At 49.9% G+C, this 25118-nt stretch overlaps 1 protein-coding gene across 10 annotated transcripts in view; it reads left to right on the top strand.

The window, feature by feature from the left end:
* DLGAP2 (DLG associated protein 2) overlaps positions 1-25118 on the top strand; it is a 436545-nt gene that overhangs the window by 69419 nt on the left and 342008 nt on the right. For all 10 annotated transcript variants that reach the window (XM_036995825.2, XM_073219245.1, XM_036995822.2 and 7 more), the window contains one exon: positions 14909-14963. In XM_036995825.2, the coding sequence (XP_036851720.1) occupies positions 14909-14963 (55 nt within the window). The remainder of the gene's footprint in view (positions 1-14908; positions 14964-25118) is intronic.

Raw genomic sequence — 25118 nt, 5'->3', positions numbered from 1 at the left:
TTTTCAACCTGAAGAACTTCCTATAGTATTTCTTGTAAGGTGGGTCTTCTAGCAATAAATTCTCTCCATTTCTTTCTGGGAAAGTCCTTATTTTGCCTTAATTTCTGAAGGATAGCTTGCTGGATATAGGATTCTTGGCTGACACTCTTTCTGAGCACTTTCAGTATGTTACTCTTCACCTTCTGACCCGTTATTTCTGTGGAGAAGCCAGGTTAGTCTTACTGTGTTTCTGTTCCATTTTTTCTGGCTGCTTTCAAGATTTTATCTGTCTTTGACTGTCAGCATCTTTATTGTGATGCATCCATGGATCTCTTTGTATTTAACCTGTTTGGAGTTTGTGAAGCTTCCTGGGCATGTAGGTTATTGATTTTCAATAAATTTGGGAAGTTTTCAGCTGTTACTTCTTCAAATATCTGTCCTGCTCCCATGTCCCATCTCTTCCTGGTACTTCCATTGTGCGTATTTTTATGTGCTCGACAGTGTTCCACTTTTCTGAGGCTCCTTTTTCTTCATTCTGTTTTCTTTCTTTTATCCAGCTTGTGTAATTTATTTATATTCACATTTATTCTTTATTTGGTCTGCTCAGATCTATCCTGTGCCCTTCAAGTGAATTTTTCATGTACTTTTCAACACCAGGACTTCCATTATTAAAAACCAGTGCTCTTTATTAGCGCTATCTATTTGTTCTGTCATTATACCTTCCCTCACTTCCTCCCCTTTTTAAAATTCACTAGGCTGTATGTTCATTCCCATGACTAACTTATTTCATAACTGGAAGTATTACCTCTTTATTCCCTTTACCTGTGTTACCATCCTCTGCCTCCCCCATCCCCTCTGGCAACTACCAGTCTCTTCTCTGTAAGTCTGTTTCTTATTTTTGCCTGTTTGTTTATTTGTTTTGTTTTTTTAGATTCCACATACAAGTGAAACCATAAGTATTTTTCTCTGTGTGACTTATTTCACTTAGCATCATACTCTCTGGTCCATCCATGTTGTTGCAAACGGCAGGACTACTTCACTTCTTTAAACGTAGTTTCCATTAGTTCCGAGAGTTACTTTGCTGAGAGTAGAATCTTTGACATTCTCACTACAAATACACACACAAGAGTTAACTATGTGAGGTGACAGATGAGCTCATTAGCTTGATTGTGGTAATCATTTCGCGGTGTATGCACATATACCAAGTCACCACATGGTGCTCTTTATATGCAGTTGTACTTGTCAAGTACTCCTCAACAAAGCTAAAAAAGATAGATTGAAAGGACTTCCAGTGTCCTTACTGATGAAAGCTGGCTAGGTTATATGTTAAAAAAACTTGATTATATTTATTAATGTAATTTTAAATACGGTTTACATTAACATAGTTGCTCTGTGGATAAATTTGGTGTAGGACCCTAGAGGGGATTTGGGTACATCTCAGTTTGGGTCTGACCAGCTTAGTCCCTGATGGACAAGGACAGGTGCAGAGGAACATAAGCCATTTCCACCTCGGCCACTGGGAGGAAGGGCATTCTCTGGTCTCCTAGAAGTAATCAGCAAAGACAAGTTATGTGACTGCCAGCCTTTGAGGAAGCCACGGTTCCACTGGGACATTCACCAGAATGACGGGCTGTGCTCAAGGAGCGTTCTGCACGGGCACCCTCGAGGACGGAGATCTAAGCATCCAGTGGTGCTAGTCAGCAGGCTCCCGCAGGGCCACCTGCCCCACTGGCTTGGTGTAGAGATGCTTCCTGTTCTTGGGCAGCTCTGTCCCTGTCCCATCGTGTGCTGGGTGGCCCCCTTCTAAGAAGCCAGACTCTCTTGAATCTGTTGTTCAATTACTTTCACTGTTCCCTGCTTCCCACCCTTACCCTTTCTAATCAGCAGATTCCAAAACCGAGTCTCTCCACTAAATACCCAAAAGGGTTGATTGCTACTGGCAGCACCACATATCCACGCAGGAGACACTGATCAGAAAACTCCCCTCCCCCAACAGTTTCCATTCAGAGCCCTGTTGTTTCTGGCACTTTCTTCTCTCCATCCACATGCACTCCATTGCCCTCTGTCTGTCCCTCCAGCAGGTTTCATTTCTCCCCACCTGCTTCTCTACTTATCACTCTAGCAGGTAACAAGCCGTGTCACTTCACATAAAAACACAGGTCATCAGGAATACCTACCTCTCTTTCTTCCCCATTCCTCCCAAATTTATCTGATTCTGCTTTTTCTTTCCCTCCCTGACTCTTCTTTGGCAGAGGTGAAGGCAGTGTCCTCTGTCCCTGGTTCTCTGCTCACCTGGTTCTCGGTCCCTTCTCCTCCCCCTCTGTCCTGTGACCCCATTCTGTCAGATTTGTCCCCTTTTCACTCCTGAACCTGGAATGCTGCCATGTCCTCTTAGCCACTGTCAGTGTGTCTGACATTCCTCCTGCGTAAGCTCCTTGAGCATTCCCCTCCTCATTTCTCTTCCTCAAATGCAGATCTGATGGTGTTAAGACCCCTCAGTGTTCCCAGGAGAGGGCCCAGACTCACACACAGGTGGCCGTCCCATCTGCGTGCCCCTGGGCCTTGTGACCACCATGCTGGGCTCTGCACACAGAGTCTGCTGACAGCAGAGACCCTCCCCCGTCTGCTGGGACAGTTCTGGGCTAGACCCATCCCTGCTCTCACTGGACAGCCGGCTGTTGTCTCAGGACCTGCCAGCTGCTGTGGCTCAGGAGGGCTGTATAGGTGGATTGATGAATGAACACAAGCTGTCTCCATTTTGCAGAGAGAGAATGATGTTCACAGGAGCTTACAAGAATAATATGTGATGTGACCAGTAATAAATCCAAATTAATGTATTTTAAGTAGAATGTATCTTTTTAGAACAATTCAGCAAAGTTATATAACCTACACAAGGGATTTTTATTTCTCAGAAAACTAATGATCTTTATTTGAGCTGTGAAACTCTCTCGGTGGGGGCGGGCTTGTGTGGACTCAGCCCGACCTGAGATCCTTCATCCCTTGGCTTGTGTGCGGCATTTGCCCTGTGGTCTGGCTGCTTGTAGGACCTTTTGCCAGAGAGTCTGGGTCCTCGTATGTTCCGTTCTTCTCAGATTATATTTCAAAGTGCAGTTGCTGTTGGAACAGTTTAACCCATCGGAAGAAATACACTTAAAAGAACAGAAGCTTCCCTGTCCTGGTGGTGTGCAGGCTGCCCTCCTTCCAGAACAAACTGAGGCATGACAGGGGAGCCCCAGCTTCACCACCCAACGCGGCTGTTCGTTCACAGACGCCTGAGTGTGAACTCGCAGGATGTACGGAACGCGTGAGGCTCGATGCCACACTGCTGTGTTTGCCCACTGTGGGCACAGGGTCTTCACGTCGGCTGTCATGTCTGCACTGGAAACCTTTCCCTGAAACACTTGAAAGGGTTTCTTCATGATAAAGGGGTCAAAGGTACTTGAATGAGACATACCTCCTCATCTACATATGTGTCCATACACATACACACATACACACATACACATATACCTGTACACTTTCATCATGCAGTTGACCCAAGTGTAACTCTCTGGGATGGACCCTGAATGAGGCCTGGGGCATTTATTTGATTCCGTGGCTTCTTACCAGAAACTTGCAGATGCCCCTTGTGGACTGAATGCTGCTCCTCCTTGTGGGTGAATAGCTTTCTGACCATGGTCCGAGCCAGAAATCCTGCGACAGTGTCGGGCAGCCCTTCGTCGCAATGTGGCTCACACACGGCACCTGCTCTCGGGCAGTGATTTTACCTCCCTGGACGCGCCGCTGGTGAGTCATCCTGGTGCCGGGTCATCTTCCCGAGCTGCCTGGGGATGATGGTGAAGGTTGTCTGCTGCTGGCCGTGCAGCTGCACAGCAGTGCAGCACAAGCATCTGGAGGCGTCTGACGGAAGCAGTTGAACCCTGTGTGGTTAACCGCCGCCGACACCGCCTCTGTCAGGGCAGAGCTCCCTGCAGGACTTGTGGAGTCTCCAGTGTGCTAGCTGTTGTCAGTGACCAGAGCCCGTGATATTCAGGGCGTCCTCTGCTTGTCTGATTGGGAAGCTCTCGTTCCCCTGTGGGAATGCAGCTTGGAAAGCAGTTCTAGCCCAACGGAACACTGCCAGTACGTGTCTCCTTGTTTTTCCCCTGTTGGGGTCACTTTTTCCCTGGGCTCTGGGGTGCCTGTCCTCATCCCTGGGCACTGTCACTGCCCCATGTCGTGTGTGATCCCCTCTCGCAGCAGAGTCAGTCACACCTGGGGAGCCTGCACTCCTAACTGTGGTCCACGCCCTGTGCCACCCTGAGAGTCAGTCTGAGTCAGATCCCCACAGGCTTCAGAGGTCCCCACGGCTCAGGATGGGATGCGGACTCTTCAGGAACACACAGCCTCCAAACCTGCTGACCGCGTATCCCCCGTGAGTGTGGCACACCACGCCCGATGAGCCTGTCTCCGCCACGTGTCCTTCCTCACCGTGGGCTCTAGCGCGGTGCTCTTCCACCTGCTGTGTGCCCCTCATTTCTCCCTGAGGAACTCACTTGTGCTGCTCCAGGGGCCCCAGTGTGGCTTCCCCACCAGCAGGCACGCACTCTCTTGCTAGTGTTTCCTCCTCCCTCCTCCCCACTCCTCCCTCCCCCTGCCTCTCTCTGTGAGCACCTGGGTCTGTGGGTCTGGGCCCTCACCCCTGGTGCCACCTCCTTCCCCACTGTGCACCCCTGGGGACAGGTCTGCTCTCCCTCCCACTGGTAGGTGCTCTAAGGCCCAGTGAGGACTCTGTACCTCGTAAGCACGTGTGGGAAAGGGGCTGCATTCTGGTGAGGGGCTCAGTTCGGGGCCCTGCTGGCAGGTGAGAGCTTTCAAGAGCTAAAGGTGACCCAGACCCATGCGCCTTGAAAAAGCCAGGGAGGCTGTTCTATTCGGGCGTGATTTTGGAAAAGATTTCAATGGAAGGACAGGGAAGAAATGTCATTGGGTGGGAGCTGACAAACAGCGACTGTCCAAAAGGCCAGGCTGTGAAAAGAAAGAAGCGGTGCAGCTGCTGGCCTGGTACACACAGGGCAGCAGACCCGGGGGCCTCCCTCCTGGTCCAGGACGTCCTGGATGTCAGGGCAGCAGGAGGTACTGCAAGGTGGAAGCTTGAGAACCTGATCTGTCTGTCCCCCAGAAGCAGGCAGCTGCTACCGTGTAGAGTGAAGGCCTTTGTGGTGGAGGCCTGGGGGGCACAGGGCTTTTGTCTGTGCGTGCTGGCACCGGGAGCCCGGGGTGGGAACATCGGACGTGAATGGTAAGTAAGGAGGTGTGAGCTAGGGTCACGCTGCAGAGGGAATGCCGATGTGCCCCTGGGAAGGAAAGCGTTGCTTCCACTGTCAGCCAGAGGGACATGGAGACACCCCCAAGGCCCAGGGCATGCTGGGGGCAGGGAGTAGTGGCTGGGGCTCTCAGCTGATGGGGCACAGGGTCTCCTTGGTGGGGGAGGCATCATGAGCTCCCTGATGGCACATGAGTGTGTGTTTGAGTGAGAGTGCCGAGGGCCATCTTATGCCCACAAGGACAGCGGCTGTCCCCACCAGGAAATAGCGTGTGCTGGCAAGGGCATGGAGCAAAGCGAGCCGTGTGCACTGGCGGTGGGGACGTGCAGCCACCATGGGGACCAGTGTGGAGGCACCTCACAGATGAAAGGCAAACCTAGCAATTCCACTTCTGGGAATTTACCCAAAAGAATTGAAAGCAGGGACTCAAACGTGCTTATATACCCGTGTTCACCGGTTGTTTACAGCAGCCAAAAGGTTTATTATTATGAGGAACTGGCTCATGTGGTTACAGAGGCAGAGAAGCCTCTTTCTATATATATGTACACACACATGCACACGCACACAAACACATGCACACTATATCCTATTATCCAGTCAGTTCTGTTTCTCTGGAGAAATACAGTATTCTTTCTTCATTCAAAGAAAGGAAGAAAAAGAGTGTCAAACAGCCCTGAATAAGAATTGTTTCACACATTTTAACTGTGCCAGGATGATCAATGAAATGAACACGGACTTGTGATTTATCTCGGTTACATATGGTCTGTGCACTCAAATTTTCTTACACTGCAAATAAATTTAATTAAATTTAATTAAATAGATGGAACCAATATGTACCCTTGTCTACAACAGAAAAGTAGGAAAAATGTGTGTCAAAAGGTGGATGCTGGCAAAGGGGCTGGGCTCATGGTCTTGGAGAAGATGTCCCATCTGGCATTACTCCAGGCTGTACCCCCGGCTCGGGGCAGCAGGCAGCGTCTTCCTGTGGAATTCCCGCTTGAGCAGACTCTTGGCCCTCGGCACAGCCCAGCATCCCCTGTCTGTGTCTGGGACTTGATTCACTGTCTGTCCTCTCGGAGAGTATTTGCGGAGCCCAGCTCTGTGCCATGTGCTGTTCCAGCTCTGGGACCTACTGGGAATCAGGCATGGCCCGCCCCCCTCGGATCTCATTCCAGGGCACGGCCAGCCCCACTGCACACCTCCCCTGCTCCCTTGTCACCTGGGCACCTCTGGGTTTCCATGGCAGCTGTAAGTCAGGGGAAGGCTCCACCCACCAGCATGGTTCCAACAGTCAGCCTGAGTGTTGCACTTTGACCCCCAGCCTTTGGTTGGTGGTGGCAGCTCACGTGGTCAGAGCAGTGACTTCCTCCTCCTCCTCCTGTGTCTGGTGGCACCTCACTTCCCCATCACGGGCATGGCCACAGGACTGGGTGATGCTCTGCAGGTCACTGAGCCTCCAGAGGCCTTGGCTTCTTCACCGTTAACATGGGGGAAATACTGGCACGCCTTGTGACATGGTAGTAAAGATCAGACCAGATGGTGAGGGTGAGTGCTGGCATGATTCGCGCCTGGCAATGGGAGCTGTTGTGCTGGGTCCTCTTGGTCACCCAAGCTGTTTGCACAGACCTTCCCTGATCCTTCCTGCGGGCGCAGCTGTATGAGGGTCTGTGGGGACCCCAGCATTGCCTGGGGGCAAGGAGCGTGCAGGCCTGGGCTCTGAACCCTACCCCTGGACACAGCAGGCCCGTCACTCCTTTGGCCTGAGGGCTGTTCTGTGGACTTTGTTAAAGGGGCTGGTGTGCCTCGCATGTGGCCCTCCATCTTCGGCCCTCCACTATGATTGCCACTTTGGAAGTGGACAGTTTGAGTCCATGAGACCTGACAGTTCCGTGAGTCAGGCTGTTCTGTGGGTTTGTTTTTCTAAATCCTGGAGCCAGTTTTGGCATACCACAAGTCGGCATCGAGGGGGTGGCATCTCCTGAGGGTGTTGTCTTCACGTTCTCACTGCCAGAAAGAGGAATGGTTGGGAGTGGTAAACAGAGGCACCTGCTTGCGAGCTCTGGCAGAAGCTGCTGCCAGCTGAGGGAGACCAGAGCTGCGCATGGCCTGCTCCCTGAGCCGCGTGGTGGGTGGTGGCCGGGGCTGCATGGCCTGCGCCCGCTTCTGAAGTGTGGAGTCTCTCAGTGAAAGTTGTGCTTTTGTGGTTTGAAAGGAACATTCTAGGCAGGTTTTGTTGTTCTTGATGCTGAGGGCCTATTGATTGTGTGTGGTGAGCTGATGTAAGATTTTTGTTTTGATATATGTCTTTTTATTACACAACATATTAAATCATAACCTCTTAAGTGGCATGTCTCTCTGAATTTTTGTTTGTTTTGTAGAGCATTTCATAGGTAGCATTTCAACCTGAGGGACATGCATAAATCTTGCAAGAGATTTGGACAGTGAGTTGTCCTAAGTCTTAAATTTGTGATAGATGATGACCTACCGTTTGCCACCTTCTTGCCCCCAGACCAGATCAAGCCCAGCGGTGCCAGGGAAGAAGGGTCTGAGAATGGTTAGCGTGCTGCCTGGGGTCAGAGCCCTGCCTCCTGTGCTTTGACTGGGTGCCGTGGGGACGTAGCTGCAGTGTTTCTGTTTACCATGTGATGAAGTCTTTGCTCTCCCACCAGGAACACTCGAATTTCATGTAAAATATAAGCATTTCTTAAAGACTGTTTATCACAGCAGTTTTAGGTTCACAGGCAAATTGAGAGAAAGGTACAGAGATTACCCATGTGGCCCCCACCCCTGCCATGCTCAGCCTCCCCCATTATCCACACCCCCACCAGTGAGACATTTGTTATGATGATGAATCTGCCTGGACATGTCCCCGTCACCCAGAGCCCACCACCTACATCAGGGTCACTCAGTGGTGCACATTCTGTGGGTTCGGACAGATGTGTAATGATGTGTGTCCCCATCAGTGTCACATAGAGCAGGCTCACTTCCCTGAAACCCCCTGGGCCCCACCTGTGCCCCGGCTGACCCCTGACTTCTTACTGTCCCCATAGTTGGGCCTTTTCCAGGATGTTACAGAGTTGGCGTCACACAGCATGTGGCCTCTTCACACTGGCTTTTTTCACTTGGTGATTGGCATTTAAGGTTCCTCCATGTCTCCTCATGGCATAACAGCTCATTTCTTTTCAGCCCTGAATAATATTCCTTGTATGGACAGGCCGCAGCTTATTTATCCATCACTCATTGAGAGGCATGTGGGCTGCTTCCAAGTCTGGGCAATTATGAATAAGTCTGCTGTAAACATCTGTGTGCAGGGTTTGTGTGGACGTGTTTCCGGCTGCTCTGTGTAAATGCTGAGGAGCATGATTGTGGGATGGTAGGTATGAGTCCTGAGGAAATCACCACACTGTCCTCCAAAGTGGCTGTGCCGTCCACGTCCCCAGCAGCAGGAGGGACAGTCCCTGCTTCCCACGGCCTCCCTGGCCCTGGGTGGTATCCATGTCTGGATTTGGGCTGTTCTATTAGACAATATCTCATTGTTTTCAGTTTGCATCAGACACAGGATGTGGAGCATCTTCCCATATGCTCATCTGCCATCTGTGCATCTTTGATGAGGTGTCTGTTAGGGTCTTTGGCCCATTTTTCAATTAGGTTATTGGTTTTATTATTGAGTTCTAAAAGTTCTTTGTATATTGTGGGTAGCAGTCCTTTATCAGGTGTGTCTTTTGCAAGTATTTCCTCCCAGTCTGTGGCCTGTCTTCTCATTCCCTTGACAGTGTCTTTTGCAGAGCACATGTTTTTAATTTTAATGAAGTCTACCTCATCAATTATTGCATGGGCTTTGTGTCTGGTGTTGTATCTAAAAAACCATCTCCATACCCACGGTCAGCTAGGCTTTCTCCTCTGTTATCTTCTAGGATTTTTCTGGTTTTGTCTTTTACATTAATCTGTGATCTAATTAGCATTAAGTTTTTGTGAAGGGTGTAAAATCTGTATGTAGACTCACTTTTTTTGTGTGTGTGGATGTCTAGTTGCTCCAGCACCATTTGTAGAAAACACTGTCTTTGCTTCAATGTATTATCTTTGCTTCTTTGTCAAAGATGAGTCGACCATATTTATATGTATCCATTTCTGGGCCTTCTATTCTGTCCACTGATATCTTTTCCTGTTCTTTCCCCAATACCACATTGTCTTAATTACTGTTGCTTAAATATAAGCCTTTCACCTAACTTCTCATTTCATAGCTCTTTAAAAACATTTTTTCACGAAGTGACTCTGGATCAAGCCAGATTTTGCTTAGATTTTGTTCTAGCTCTTAGCCTAGTGTTTACTGTACATACATTTTGGAAAAGGAGGTAAAGACTCTGAGTTCAGATGTATCAAAATTGTACAGAGAAGCCATAAAGTGTCTAGAAGTATTTGAAGTCCAAATAGGCATCTTGGTTATTTTAAATTTCCTTAAGGACTTTTAGCACTGCTTTTGCATAGCTGTAAAACTGTTTGGGCAGTCCTGCCATACATTACTTTATGTGCATCCACTTGAATTTCATTTAACTTAATGTAAATGTACCATACAAAGTGAAGTTCTTTAAAGAGGCCCATGATAAAGAGCTCCCACCCCATCCTGCCAAAGACCCTGCTTTGTCTGACCTCTTTCTGTCCTCTCCGAGGGGCTGGCACCCCTCCACCCCTGTTCCCTGCCCCACATGCTCAACATGGTCACATCCTGATGTTTGAATAAATCAGTAGTTTGTATTTGCATCACATCAGATTTGCAGGACTGTGCCTCCTTTTTGTAGCATCTTTCATTCGTTGTTCACTGCCTTACCAACCATAACCGCACCTGTCCCTGTCCTCACCGCGTTCCTCTCCCTTTTCCATGTGTCCAGCCTCCGTCTGCCTTCTACTCTGGGGTGACGCCCCCTCCCCAAGCTGGCCCGGCCCTGGTGCAGTGCGGGGACTGCGCCCTTCGAGCCCTTGGTTTCCTCCAGGTGGTGGCGGGTGTGCCCTCTGGCAGTGTCCTGTGAAATGTGTGGTGGGTGATTGTACAAAGTAACGGGTGGTGCCCCTTGCTCGTCAGATGGTCTTCCTTCACTGATTGCTTATGTTGGCAGTAATTTCCCCTCAGACCTTCCAAAGCACTATTCCTGCACTTCCCAGCTTCCAGGATTCTGTACTTTGGTCGCTCTGGAACTCTCCTTTTATTCTTAACTTTCACCTGAGGCACGCTGGGCTGCCCGCGGGTACTGACTGCACTGGGCGCTCAGGGACCTGTTCAAGCCGATTCTGAATCCAGGGCGCGGTCACGTGGACTGCCGGTTCCGCCCCCTCTGTCCCCGCCTCTTCCCCGGACCCACTGGGCAGGTGGGCGTGGACATGTGGGCTGCTGCTCCGCCCCCTCTGCCCTCGGTTTCTTCCCCGGACCCACTGGGCAGGTGGGCGTGGACACGTGGGCTTCTGGCTCCGCCCCTGCCTCTTCCCCGGACCCACTGGGCAGGTGGGCGTGGACACGTGGGCTGCTGCTCCGCCCCCTCTGCCCTCGGTTTCTTCCCCGGACCCACTGGGCAGGTGGGCGTGGACACGTGGGCTGCTGCTCCGCCCCCTCTGCCCCTGGCCTCTTCTCCGGACCCACTGGGCGGGTGGCGCCCTCCCACGGCGACCGAACAACTCGCCTTCTTTCTTATTTTCATTTTGACTCTTCACATACTTTTTTCTCTACTTTCTGGGGTATTTCCTTGGATTTATGTTTCAACTTTTTGTTTTTTTTAATTTGATTTTCCTGTTTTTAATTTCCAAAAGCTGTTTCTTGTCCTGTGAGCTTTCTTTTTATAACGTTCTACTCGAGTCGTGGACAAACTGTTTTCCCCGCCTGGTATATCACTGCTGATATGAGGGACTCGCTAGCGGGCGGGTGGTCAGAACCACACGGAGCCCCTGGCTTGAATTCTCGGCCTGCGGTCTCACTGTGTGTCACGGGTTGAATTGTGTCCTGAACAGACACGTCGGGAGTCCCACCCTCAGAATGTGACTGTGGAAACGAGGGCTACGCGGATTCAAGCGGCTCAGATAAGGCCCCCGGGGGGCTCTAACCCACCGTGACCAGTGAGCGTCTGATAAGAAGGGAAAATCTGGGCCCGACGACCCGGGGAGGCCACGTGGAGGCGGAGCAGGGCCGGGGTGGGGGGCGGCCCGCGGAGGGTCCGGGGCGGGGGTCTGGCCCCCGGTCCGCGGGGCCACGCGCTGTGCTGGGCCGCCCGGGTCGCGGCTCCGGCCAGGAGGTCCCGGGGGCCCCGCATGGGTGACAACCCCCGGCCGGGCGGACGGCCCCAGGGAACGCCCGTGTTCTCTGCCCCAGGCCCGCGCTTCCCTCCGGGGCCGGGCTCGGGCCTGGCGCGCCCCTCAGGGGGGCCCCGGGAGCGGGGAGAGCGGCCCGGGGTCGGCACGCCGGACGGGCGGCCGCCCGGCAGCTTCTGGAGCGCGCGGGAGTGGCGCCGAGGGGGCCCCCGGGGAGCCGCCGCACGCTCGCTGTTCCCCGGCCGCCAGGCGGGCGCGGGGCAGCTCCGCGCGTTCGCTGCCGCCCGGGGCGCGTCGGCGGCGGGGGAGGGGCCGCGCGCGCTGCCGCCCCCGGGCGGCCAGGCGGCTCCTCGGCCGACACCCGGCGCGAGCGGCTGCGGGGGCGGAGCGGCCCCGGGGCGACAGAAGGACCGCGTGGGCCGGGCTGGTCAGCGCGTGGCCGGGTTCCGCCCCCCTCACACGCCGTCGGCCCGCGGCCCGCGCCTCACACGCCGGTCAGGTCTGTGACCCTCACCTCACGCAGCCGGTCCCCGTGTCCTCGCCTCACACGCCCGTCACCCCGCAGCCCTCCCCTCACCCGCCCGGACCCTCACCTCACACAACCGTCTCCTCACACAGCCGGTCGTCCTGCGCGACCCCCACCTCGCGCCTGGAAAGGTCCTGCCCGGCCCCTGGGTGACCCTCTTCAGCAGGTTCTCTCCGCACCCGCGGCCTGTCTGCCCCGGGGCAGTGCCCCCGGGTCGGTGCTGGGGTGTCGGGTCCCCGGCCGCGGTCTGGCGGTGCCCCCGACGCCCGGCCTCTCCGTGAAGCCCCTGCGGGCAGTATGTCCGCCGCACTGGTTCGGAGCGGAGGGTTGACGTGGGGGGCACTGGGGGCCTCCCGAGCATCTGGGGTGTCGCCCGGGGGTCGCCGCCTCGCAGAGCCCCTCGGGAGGAGCCGCAGGCGGGGGGCGGGGTGGGACACGGGATCCCGCCTCGCAGGGCCTGCGGGCGCCTGGGGCCTGGCCCCGGGGACGGTCTGCATCCTCAGGCGGATCCCGTCGCGGGCAGCGTTTTACAGGGTTCAAGATGGTGTGTTTCTCTTGAGGGAGGCTGTCCTCAGGCCTGGCACTGACCTGTGGGGCCCGTTGGGAAGCCCTGGGAAAGGTCAGTGAGCAGGTGTGTTGGCCACGGGGAGAGAACCGAGGCGGGTTGGCAGGGAGCCCAGCGTGCGCGCGTGGGCGCGTGCGTGTGTGCGCGCGCGTGCGCGTGCGTGTGTGCGCGCGCGCGTACGTGTGCGTGCGTGTGCGCGTGCGTGTGTGTGCGTGTGAGTGCGTGTTTGCGTGCGTGTGCGCGTGCGTGCGTGCGTGTGCGCGTGCATGTTTGCGTGCGTGCGTGTGCGTATGTGTGCGTGCGTGTGTTTGCGTGCGTGTGCGTGCTCGTGCTCACGTGCGTGCGTGTGCACGTGTGTGCGCGTGAGTACGTGTGTGCGTGCGTGTTTGCGTGCGTGTGCGTGCGTGCCTGCGTGTGCGTGTGCATGTGCGTGCGTGTACGTGTGTGCGTGCGTGTGCGTATGTGTGCGTGCGTGTGTTTGCGTGCGTGTGCGTGCGTGCGCACGTGTGTGCGTGCGTGCGCGTGCGTATGTGTGCGTGCGCACGTGTGTGCGTGCGTGTGCGTGAGTACGTGTGTGTGCGTGCGTGTGCGTGCGTGTTTGCGTGCGTGTGCGTGCGTGCGTGTGCGTGCGCACGTGTGTGCGTGCGTGTGCGTGAGTACGTGTGTGCGTGCGTGTGCGTGCATGTTTGCGTGCGTGTGCGTGCGTGCGTGTGCGTATGTGTGCGTGCGTGTGCACGTGTGTGCGTGCGTGTGCGTGAGTACGTGTGTGTGCGTGCGTGCGTGTGCGTGCGTGCGTGTGCGTATGTGTGCGTGCGTGTGCACGTGTGTGCGTGCGTGTGCGTGAGTACGTGTGTGTGCGTGCGTGTGCGTGCGTGTTTGCGTGCGTGTGTGCGCGTGTGCGTGTGTGTGTGCGTCGTGCCAAGAGGGACCCACAGTCTCAGACGTGGCTCACTGACAGGAGGTTGATGCCACCTACATGGCAGGGTCAGGGGTTGACACTTCTTGTTTCACAAAGTTCAGTGTTTAATTGATCCCTGATTGTTCCACAGCCATTTCTCTGTGTCCCAGTTAAACAGGCAGCTTCACACAAGTAAGAAGCACTTATTTGAACTTCCAAATTCTACATTTTGTACAGTATTTCCTAGGCACTGACTTGATTCTTGCTTTACTTTCTGCCCTTTAAGATTTGTTCAGTCGAAAATTGGTGATGTTGTCTTGTTTGCGATTATTATTGGGAGAGAACTGGTTTTTTCCTCCACGCACAGGGATAAAGGGCTCAGAAGAGAAGGGAATCCTTATTCCAGAGAAAAACTTCTGTGAATATTCATCACATTTATTAGCACCTGCTGGGCACTTAGTAGACTGCAGGCTGATCAAGGTCATGAGCGGTGTTCCTTGAGAACACGGCTCTTTTCTCCCTGTCCACAGAGCAAACCATTGCAGCATAAGTAATGCTTGGCCCGGGATTTCGATGGTGCTGGTCCCAGAGGGGTGAGGCATGGTGCAGCTTCATCCTGGAGTGTTGAGGAGGGAAGACGAAGTTCAGCTTTTACCCTAATTGAGTTTAGGAAGCGTGATCATAAATTTCACACAGAGGTGGCTTCAGTAGCAAATTCTTCAAGGCTGTGCTTTGCAGTGACCTTACATGGCTGGATTTTCTTGTGGAAGGCATTTTCTCTTATTTTCACTTTACCTTCATTTATCGAATAAGATAATTTCTTCATCTTTACTACCAAAAAGTGAATGAAAACATAGGCTTTTCTTTCACATTTTTCTTTGTGACTCATCCTTGATAAAAGCTCCTGCTCAGATGCTAGAAGACAGATCCAGCATTCTGCCCTAGCCACCCTCCATTCTCATGCTCTAATTGCATCTAATATTTTAAAAGCCATCACAAAAATTGGTGGGCCCATTTGCCTTATTGTAGGAGTCCCTTGAGTGCAGCTTTCAAGATACTCTCAGGATCCATTAGGGGCATACATTACGCAGAACTGCATTACCATTGTGGGAATGGTGGGAACAGCATATGTAATCAGCACACCTACCTGATTAACCTTTTTGATGAAAAATGTATGTCATCAAACTTTCTCTGTACTGTTTAATTTGTTAGATCATTCTGGGCATGATGACTTTGTGCAACATTGAATGACCTTATTAGAGAAACCCTTGCAGCAACTAATGAGATGCCTTCTTCTACCTGAATGATAACCCCAAGTATTTTATTTATTTGTTTTGAAACAGGTTTTGCCTGGCATTCTGCAGAAGCATTGCTGTATCTTACCAGACAGGAATACAGGTAAATGCATTTTATTCTTCTGAAGTTTTGTATCAGTGGAAAAATTGAGAAATATTGCTTAATTTAGATCTCATTTTCTTTGCTGTTGCTTTATTGCAGGATTACATATTGACTGAAACAAGCAAAAAAAAAAAAAGGATTATTAACTACAATGAATTATAACCTGAGCTCAGAGATCTGTTTTTATTTGGAAAAGAGATAGATTTAGATGACAGTTGTTTTGGATTTTTAAGGGAAACTGGTTGTCTTAGAAAGTTAAATATTTTAGTTTCAAAGTTGTTTTCTTTTGTTGGTTGTGCTTGTTTATTAAGGAAAAACATGAGTATTGGCTAGCATGGGATGTACCTGGAGTCCGTAGTCCAGGCTTCACTTGTAGTCAGAGTAAGAGCAGAGCTGGCCAGTTGTTACATCCTTACAACCTTCAGCATCTTAATGAACAAAACAGTAAAATGGGTGTCTTAGAGCTGGACATGGTTAAGACCATGTAGTTTCTCATAGGTGTATGTGGCTGGAAGATGTAATTAAGGTGGTTTGTGTTACTTTGAAGGAAACGTGATGGAGGAAAAAAAATGTCTGAAAAGAACTTTGGAACTTCGTTGTGTTAAAGTTAAAAAACAAACAGACAAAATGAAGCAAAATGGAGTGTGTTATCCTCTGGATCCGTGTCTTAGTTTTTCCCATGCAAGGTTTTTAATTTAAGGCACTTTCATCAAGACCTAGCCAGTCCTGAGGAAGATATACAAACTGCTGCATCTTGTCTGCACAGGCTTAAGATTTATTTATTCCCACTGTCACCTGTGTCCCATCAGACATGTCTGTTTGCATCCCAGGATATTTCTGCTGGGTTTGGAAGAGAGGCTTGCTGACATTTCCTGTGTATTTCTAGCCATAAAAAAAATGAATCATAATGGACTCTGTGATAATTAGAATTTATCTGTTGGGATTTACTCTACTTGTATTATAGATAGCATGTTAACCAGTTAGTATGGTTATTGGGGTGCCATTCTTAAGTGGTCAGTAAGGTAGGTTTGTATCATGAATTCTAATGAAAAACACAGTATTTTGGGAAAATAGGATCTTAATTTTTTTTACTCATGAACAAGGGCAGATTATATCACTGGCCCTGTTGTTTTTCAGAGAAGTCCATACATCTGTCTGTTTGGTTTGTCATCGCCTATTCAGGTCTATAGCTGTGGCTTTGAGCATATTTACTCTGGTTATAGGGAAGTTTGCTTAGAACATGGTTAAATGTTCTTTGAGCCTCTCTGTATTCTGAAAGTCTTAGTAAGAAAACTATATGAACATGTTATGTGTAAAGGAACAAAGATTTTTACAAACTACCCATCAACAACAGTAAGTATAACACAATTTAAAGAAGGAATGAATTTTCCAGATCAATTTATCTTTCAGGCGAGTCATTACTCTGATTCTGGGAAGCATAAAAAATTGTAAAATTAATTAAAATTAAATGCTACTATGGGAATCTAAGTGGGTTTCAAATATTGAAATGAGTTTTCTATAGTTTTAGACAGTTATATAAAAAGTTACAAGTTAATATGGGAAATACTGCCAAACAGATTTCTTTTTTGTTTTTCATCAGAATTGAAGTAATCAGCCACTAGAACCAAGAAAGTTGCCTACCATTAAGACTTGAATCTTGAGGATATTTGCTAGGCAATTTCCTTAAAATACTTTCATATTATAGTGTCTCACTTGGAAGTCAGTTCTAGAAGACCTGAGGCAATGATACTAGGTGTGGAAAAGTGAAGGAATTGTATCAGATGTGAAGAAAGAAGAGTTAGCTGAAATTGTAACACTTAAAAGTATAGGTTCAGAATTGAAAAATTAGGGAATTCTAGTTTTTACCATGTAATTTGATCTACTATATCCAAAACTGCTTTATTATTTAGGAAGTGTTTAGAAATTCTCAAACTCAGAGTGGTTATAGCTTTTGCATTTTAATGGCATATAGGGTGCTTATGAACTTGAATGTAGTTTGTTTTTACCTTTGTGGTTTTATAGAAGACTTTTCAAATTTTTGATTAAGATCAACTTTGGAATGGGTAGAGAGTTTTAATTTTGGCAAATGAAAAATATTCTGTCGATGGATGATGATGATGGTTGCATAACAGTGTGAATGTACTTAATACCACTGAACTGCACACTTAAAAATGATTAAGATGGTAAATTTATGTTATGCTTATTTTACCATAATTTAAAAAAAGATAAACTTTGGGGTAAATCACAGCTTTCATTTTGTTTGCTTTTTATTTATTTTAGAAATGCTGTGTACACTATTAACTTTATATGTGGTAGCTGAATACCTGGAGAAAGATAAACCTGTGTTCAGGTTCTTTTCATTCTTATACAACTAGTAAACTTAACAGGACTGTCTGTGACATGTGTGGGTGACAGCAGATGATGCATTTGAAGTTGCCCTTCTTTGAATCCCACACGGCTGCTTTTGAAAGCAAACATTTTTTCTTGCTCTCTTGATTACTTGTGATAATTTTGGCTAATAATAGGAAGAACTAGAGTGAATCCCATCGACTGCCTCTGTATACTACTTTTTTTCATGTTCTTGGCAAACAAGAGTTGGGGGAAACTGTTTATGGCCTGAGGGAGAAATGCAAGTACAGCTGTAAATGTGCGCGGAGGCTTTGGGCTTCTGGAAAACATTTCCACACTCTTGGCTTCCGAGCACTCACCTTTCTCACTTTGGTGACGGGCTGACGCCTTGCATGCCTTTGGTTCTCGCCTCCAGGGAGCCCTGCCCTGGAGCCGTGCGTGGGCCACTGCCCACCCGGAGATGGCCTGGGAGTGATGGCCAGCGGAGGTGGGCGTGTGGGCTTCGCTGGTCTTGGTTCATGTCCCGTGCCAGCCTTCATTGGATGGGCTTCCTTGAGGCTGCCCACTCAACAGATGGCCGGCCCTGAGACTGGATCCTGGCTTCTGGCTGGTCAGGTGAGACTCAGGGGCTGTGCCGTTAAATTAGTCCGGAAGGGGCTTACTTCTGCATGGTTAGGAGGCTTTTCTGAGCCTTGACCTCTTCACAGACATCATTTTATTATGATTGGCTGTTTTCCACATCGAAGTTAACCTATCTTTAAGTTTTTCTTGGCAGTTTTACCCCCCGCTAAGCAAGAGATTTCTTGTAGCTGCTTTAATGCATTGTACTGTCCAGTTGGTGGGAGCAGAAGTTTGATTGCTTGGTATAAAATGTAGCCCAGAGCATAAGTAAGTAATCTTCTGCTGGTCCATGTTGCAGATGATTGTATATGATTTACATAAAACCAATATTAGGCAGCACTCAGCAGGAACCTTCCATAAAGGAAATGTAGGATATGAATATATAGTTTGCTAACAATGAGCAATGAGCAGTGAAGATGTGTCCGGCTCCTCTGTCTTGATTGTCAGCAGCATTGCTTCAGAGCTGCTGTGTCATTTGGGGAGACCCAGCTTGGGCAGCAGTGGGCACGATCAGTTCTCTTTTATGTAGGCCACATGCAGGCTGGGGTTCTGACCTGAGCTTAGGTGATGGCTGTGACAGGTGGCTGTCCCCTGTTGGAAGACAGCCTGTTTGCCTGCTGAGAATAATCAGGAGTTTCAAGGATGAATTGGTTTGCGGTCGGCAGAGGTGCTCACCTGGGCAGGCTTTGATAGCCACAACTAAATGATGGAACCTCAAACAGATGAAGCATGTGTGGCATTTCATTTTTGAGCCGCATTACATCTATACTTGCCAGCGAATGCACAATGATTGTGAAATAATTTGTATATAACAATTGGTGTGAAAAAACTCTAAGTATTTCCTGCATTTTGTGGGGCTAATTTTGTGTATTTGCAAATACATGGTGTGTTATTTACTGAGGTCTAGTGTCTTGGACTGTAGTGGTTCCTCAGTGATTCACTGGTCAGGATTTGACATTTCCTGTGCTGGTGAGAGGGAGGTGGGAGCCAGATGTGGCATTTGCCGATGTGCATGGTAGAGACGCCCCATCGTGGATCACCCAGTGTAGATGTGGGAGGGCTCTCCCACCGTCCCATCTCATAAGCGAGAGCTGCCCTGCACCACCAGGCCCAAGGCCCACGGTCACCTTTTGCATGTCCCTCCTGAGGCATTTGATTAGGGGCTGTGGTCAAGGTGTTCTGTGGTGGTGGGCCATTCAGTTGTTCATTAGCTAAATAAAACCTTGGGTTAAAATTTCATGCTTGTTACAGGGTCTTCAAATTCAAAAGGAGCAAACACTTTTGTTATTTATGTTTGCATGTTGAGTGTGTATGCACCATTACGTCAGTTCTCACAAGCCCTGAGGATGGTCAGCTGTTTTGGGCGCAGTTGAACTATATGACTGGCACCCTGCCGTTTGCATATTGACTTCAAGCAGGCCAAGGGGGCATGCCCGCTGAAGTAGTAGCAAAGGTTGCTTTCAGTTGTTCTGAATCCCCTGAGTTTCCTTTAAGCTGAAAGTTTGAAAAAACTTTTAATTTCATGATGGACAAATAAGGGAAAATCAATGAGTAATAAATTTGCCATATACCTTTCTAAAGGAGACGTGTTTTCCAGTAACTGCCTGCAGAAAAGGCTTGGCAGGGAGTATATGTGTGGAAGCCAAACACTATTTCATTGGTTTTGCACCTAACTTCTGTGGGGTTCCTGAAGAAACGTTGCCTGGTGTTTAGGTTCATGTTTAGGTTCATGGCAGCGTCAGTGATGTCTAAGTGTGGATGTCATGCGCTATGTTGCCACAGTGTTCCTCGTATGTGAGCATGTTAGTTTTGGCTGGTCCTGCAGCATTCCTGTGAGACAGGACACATGGCTCTGTTTTGCAGATGGGGACGTTCACATGACTTTGCACTGTCACACAGCGGCTACATATTTTGCTGTGACAAATACAGGTTTTGGGTCTAAGTCAGTCCATGATCCCATAATGACCCATATAAGTCCTTAGTTATCCATATGTGATGTCCCTATAAACATGGATCGAAACGCAATACAGGTGGCCCAGCATCCCTATGCTAGGGCAGAGGTTGTAGGGGCACCCAGCACAGCTCCGGACCTCAGGGCAGGGGGCAGGCAAGCATGTCAGATGGGATTTTTGCTAAAAAGACATTTGATTAGATGGGAAATTCACACACAGTATGCTTCTCTGTTCTCAGAATGTCAGGTGAATCGGCACTTTAACATGTTTGGCTAAAGACGTCACTTATTTGAAAGACCAAATACTTCAAATAAGTTTCTTTTACCCAGATACAGACATTATTTATAAAACCTTTTTTCTTTCCAAAAAGACTTGGGGCGTGCAAGTAGCATGCCAGATGACATGGTTCACAGCCAAGAATCACAAAGCCAGCAGGAGGGGCGCCAAGCAGACATCTCCCTCTTGGGTCTGGTGGCCTAGCGATGTGCGTTTTCTCGTTGCCCTCTCCCTGTGCGCCAGCTGAAGAGAGAGAGACAAAGCCTCACATGCTTAAAAGGTTTATTTCATAAACTGAAAATCATTTCAAAAACCAGAAATCTAGTCAGGCTCTTTAATTATTTTCTGGCCAGAATGGAAGGTTATGGACCAATAGCTCTAAAGCTGCTTTATTCTACACAACTTCTTACCCATGGGGCCTCCTTCCAGAGTAGATGGCATCTTTGTGCCAAGCAGTGAAGTGTCACCCCTTTGACAAAGTGAGACCACTGAGTGAAGTCTGGCTTCAGCCCTGTCACCTGAGCGCATTGCTTCTGTGCCAAGTGGGCGAGAGCATTGCTTAGGTTTACGGCTCACTGTGGGGGTGATGTGGGGAGCTGGGCACTGGGTGCATCTCTGCTGTGACGGCTCATGAGCAGACCTGGCACCAGATTCCGCCATCCTTAGTGACACCCCAGCAGGTGCTGCCAGGGCCAGCGTTGGGTGCAGCCTGGGGACAGCTCTGCCTTCAGCTGCTCCTGGAGGGGCCTGATGGGAGGGAGGCCCCTTTCCATGTGTCAGACCCATAAGAATTGCTTGAACATCTGCCTTGATTTGCTGGGATACCTGACAACTGCAAGCCATTTCCACCCTCATTTGATGACCAGGAAAGGACAGGTCAGTGTACACATAGTTGACATGCATTGAACGCCCTAGAGATCAGTTTTGTGACTGTGGTTTTATTTTTCTCATCTCAGAAACTTGGTACTTTTTTCCTCCTATTAAAATTCTGGTTTTCCATGTCTGTCCCAAGAGGGATGGATTGGCATGTGTTTGCATCATGGTTTACTGAATATTCAGTTCATGGTGAGGCCACCGCAGCAAATTTGCATGGGGATGCGACATGCCACTCACAGGGGCGTGAGACGTGTGAGGCGGGCAGGTCCTCCAGAGTGTCCTTTGGTGGACCCACTCTGCCTGTGGCTTCTCAGCCACTCTGTGAATCAGATTTGGTGGACCCAGCACCCAGCACGCAATAGTCCCAACGCATACTAGACAGAGGGGGCTGGTGAGCATTCCTGAGGCTCATAGTCTTGGTTTTTCTCAAATTTTCATACACTCTCTGGAAGGGCTTTCCCAGCTCGATTTCTTTCTTATGATTTTTAAGGGAAACTTTCTCAGAGAACGCCATTCAATGGCTCAACTTATGGAGAAGGAGACAATACATGCCACAGATGATCCTTACTAGGCTTTTTCCTGGAAACACAGGGTGGCGGTGGACTAAGCCAGAATAAGGTCAGTGAGTGAAATGGTGTCCTGCATTGGGCCTGTTTCCTGATTTTGGTAATTGTTCTGTAATTTTCAGAAAAATGCCCTTGGTTTCAGGAAACATGGTGAATCATAAAGGGGGCTGTCCCTGCCCTTTATATGGGCTCAAGTGGTTCAGAAGAAAACAGATGAAGGAGAAAGAATGGCAAACGTTGTGAAATGTCATTGTGCGGGAGGCCTGGGTGCGGTGCAGGAGGAAGCCCTGTACTGTTTCTTCAGCTTCTCTCCATGTCTGAAATTTCTTCAAAATTAAAGGTTAAAACACGTTTCTTAAGATGAAGAAAATGTTAGTAACCAATAGTTTCAAAGAAAGTCAGCATTTTTGTTCTCTGTTCAAAACCCAGCTCTATTCTGGTGTCTCTGCCTGAACTCACGCCATCCTGGGTGGGGACTTGCCAGTTTGATCCCATGGAGGGACACCCCCCACGTCGCAGGGGAGCAAGCCCTCGTGTGCCAGGCTCTGAACACTCAATGGGTATGGGTTGTTTCCCGTCCTGCAGGGCGTGGGGGAGGAATCAATGCTTCTGCTGAGTTCCTATGTGCTGGTGAGTAGTACAGGCCATTGGTATCTGCTGGGGTCAGAGGCCCCCGTGCCTCGGGGTCTCCATGGCCCTGAGCTCTGCATCCTTGTAGCATCCTGTGAGCCCTGCACATCACAGTCCTCAGTCATGAGTGGGTGCTGCACTGGCCGTGACACGTGTGCAGGGGCAGGAGTGCTGTCCTTGACACATCACCGGGCTATTCATGCCCTCACCCTCTTGCAGGAGCAGTGGCCTGTGTGTACAGACCTTTTTGAGCTCCGTGCACTGGGACCTGCCTGCTGCCAACCACCCAGTCGCTATTTGCCTTGGCTTCTGTGCACCTGCCGCACGGATTGCTCTGCCTCACCTCTGCAGCCAACCAGAAGGGGTGGGAGCAAGTGTGTGCTCAGAAGGGTGTGCATGTCTTGGGTGCCACCGTTCATGGTGTGTGGCATGCAAGCACAGGGGCTAATAAAAATTAAAATTATACACGTGGCTTATGTTGCCTTTCTCTCAAGCAGCTGGTTCTCTGGGATTACGTAGTCTCTCCAAGTTACAAATTTCAGTATTTTCTGGGATTCTGTTCTGCTCTGTAGCTGACCATTTCTAAATGTGCATCTTCAGTAGAATTTTGTTCTCCAGGATGTCAGGAAGCACACATTCTCTCCCACTCCTGTGCTTCCCTGCAAAGCAGACTGGTCTTTGCTTTTTGGCCACTGTTCTGGTTCAGTTTTCTTCTAAGCATCTGCATGTTTTTCTGTGGATACTGGAAACATGTCTGTAAATTACTGTCTGTATTTGCCTTATGAAAGTAGGGGGCTCCATAGCATGGGGAGCATTTTAAATTATTTCTAGTAAACAACGAGCATTTTAAGAATAGGAGCTGGAAGTTCCTAAGTAAGGAGCATGGAGAACCCAGCTGGGCAGATCCGGCCCCCAGCCTGTGGAATCAGCTGGTGGGCTTTGCCAAGGCTGCAGCAGGTACGTGGGGACTTGCCAGTTTGATCCCATGGAGGGACACCCCCCACGTTGCAGGGGAGCAAGCCCTCGTGTGCCAGGCTCTGAACACTCAGTCAGCAGAGAATGGGGGCCAGGATTTGGCCAATGTGACTGGCTTTTATCAGGAAACAGGGACCCCCGGTGAGATCTTCTTGAGGTAGGCACACAGGTGTCAAACGTGCAAAGGCAAATGCTTTGTCCACCCACCATGGGCTCACTGTGGGTACCTACCCAGTGACATGCATTTGTCATAGGAGCTAAGAGCTTGTCAGCTGAGCAGGAAGATGGGCCCCCGCCGTTAGCTTCTCCCGAGTGTCTGCCTGGCTGGAGGCCATGAGCAGTATCATTAGAAGCCCTGGAGGTGTCAGGACATGGGGAGCTGCCCTGTAAGGAGGGTGTTGGTTCCTGGGGGCAGGGTGAGTGAGGACATTCAGTGCGTGTCTCACAGAATAAAGCTCTGACCAGGGCAGTGTTCCCAGCACATCAGAGAGGATCCTGATCAGTCCTTGTCACCTTCTCTGGCCATTGTAACAGAGCCACTTAACTTCCCCACGTGTGTCAAAGAGCCCCCAGTACTGCTTTTGCAAATGCCTGGACTTATTTTTAGGTTTTCTGCAGGCTGCAGGCTGGCAGCCTGAGTGTGTGTGACCTTTGTGTGTGGCCTCCGCAAGAGTGTTTCTGAATGTCAGCGCACATGTGGACTTCGTAGCACCTTGAGGCTGTGTGCTTTTTAACACCTTCTTGAATGTCCTTCAGGCCTCCAGGGATGAGCCTGAGATCAATGTTACTATTGTGTTGTTTCTGTTTTTGTAAAACATGTTACTCTTAGAAAGGTTTCCTGGTCTGCCAGGTGGCTGTCCACATGTGGATAAAGAAGCATGTAAGAGCCGCGTGTCATGTCGTGCTCTGCTGTGTGTGCTGTACAGGAAGCCCATGGTGTCTCTGGAGGCCTGGGCCCGAGGAGGGTGACCCTGAAGATGGTCTCCTCTTGTTCATGCACATGTTCCTGATGGAATCTGGACCCGGGGATGGGACATCTCTTCCCTCCGTGCCCCTCCATGAGGGGACCACTGTTGCCGGCCAACCCTTGCACTATGAGATGCACTTTGTCAGCCCCGGTTTTCCCTCCTTCAAGGTGGGGGCTAGGCAGACAGCTGGCAGGGTTCTTCCACATCAGTACTGTGCTTCTGTGACCGTGATTGGGTGACAGGTGGTATGGGTTCCTGCTTTTGTGCAATGCTTGTTCAGGCATGTTTGTGTACTTCACACCATTTGACCCCTGCCCTTTGCACCCCACTTGATTACCTGCTGCATGCCTGCATGTGCCCTGAATTGGAAGAGGCACAAAAGCATACTCTGCAACTGGTCCAGCACAAGCCATGTGTACAAGGCAGCTCAGTGACGTGTAGAATTGCATTTTATCTGAGCAGCAGTGGCATCTACTTCGAGTGTAGCAGACCCATTTCTCTGCATTTCTTCTCAAATAATGTTGTGAAGTTGAATAAACAGATATGGTTCATTCTATTCCATAAGAAGGTACAAAGCACGTCACAGGCAGACCCCCATGAAATGCAGACAGTAGGAACTTCCCTGGGTGGCCTTCGTCCTTTATCCCATTGGCCTCATGCCCTTGGGTCTTGCAGAGGGGGAGGCCTGGTGGGTGTCTGTCAGCACCTGATGAAACAGAGGTCAGAAGAAGTGCCAGCGCCCTGCCCTCCTCCTGTAGGAGAGGGTTTGGAAAGTGGGAAGGAAAACGCAGTGGAAGCTCACAGCCCTTTACCTTAGATGCCAAGGAAAAGCATGAAATGGGGCCGAGGAAGAGAGGCGAAGGATGTTTGCCCTGGAAAATATACTCTTTAGGTTCAGACACCTCCACTGTTAGCCTGTGAAGAGGCAGCAAGCCCCTGGAC

The sequence above is a fragment of the Manis javanica genome, chromosome 12 (assembly GCF_040802235.1).
Source record: "Manis javanica isolate MJ-LG chromosome 12, MJ_LKY, whole genome shotgun sequence".
Classification (NCBI taxonomy): Eukaryota; Metazoa; Chordata; class Mammalia; order Pholidota; family Manidae; genus Manis; species Manis javanica.
Note: the sequence above shows the minus strand (reverse complement) of the source record. Positions and strands in the feature narration are given on the sequence as shown.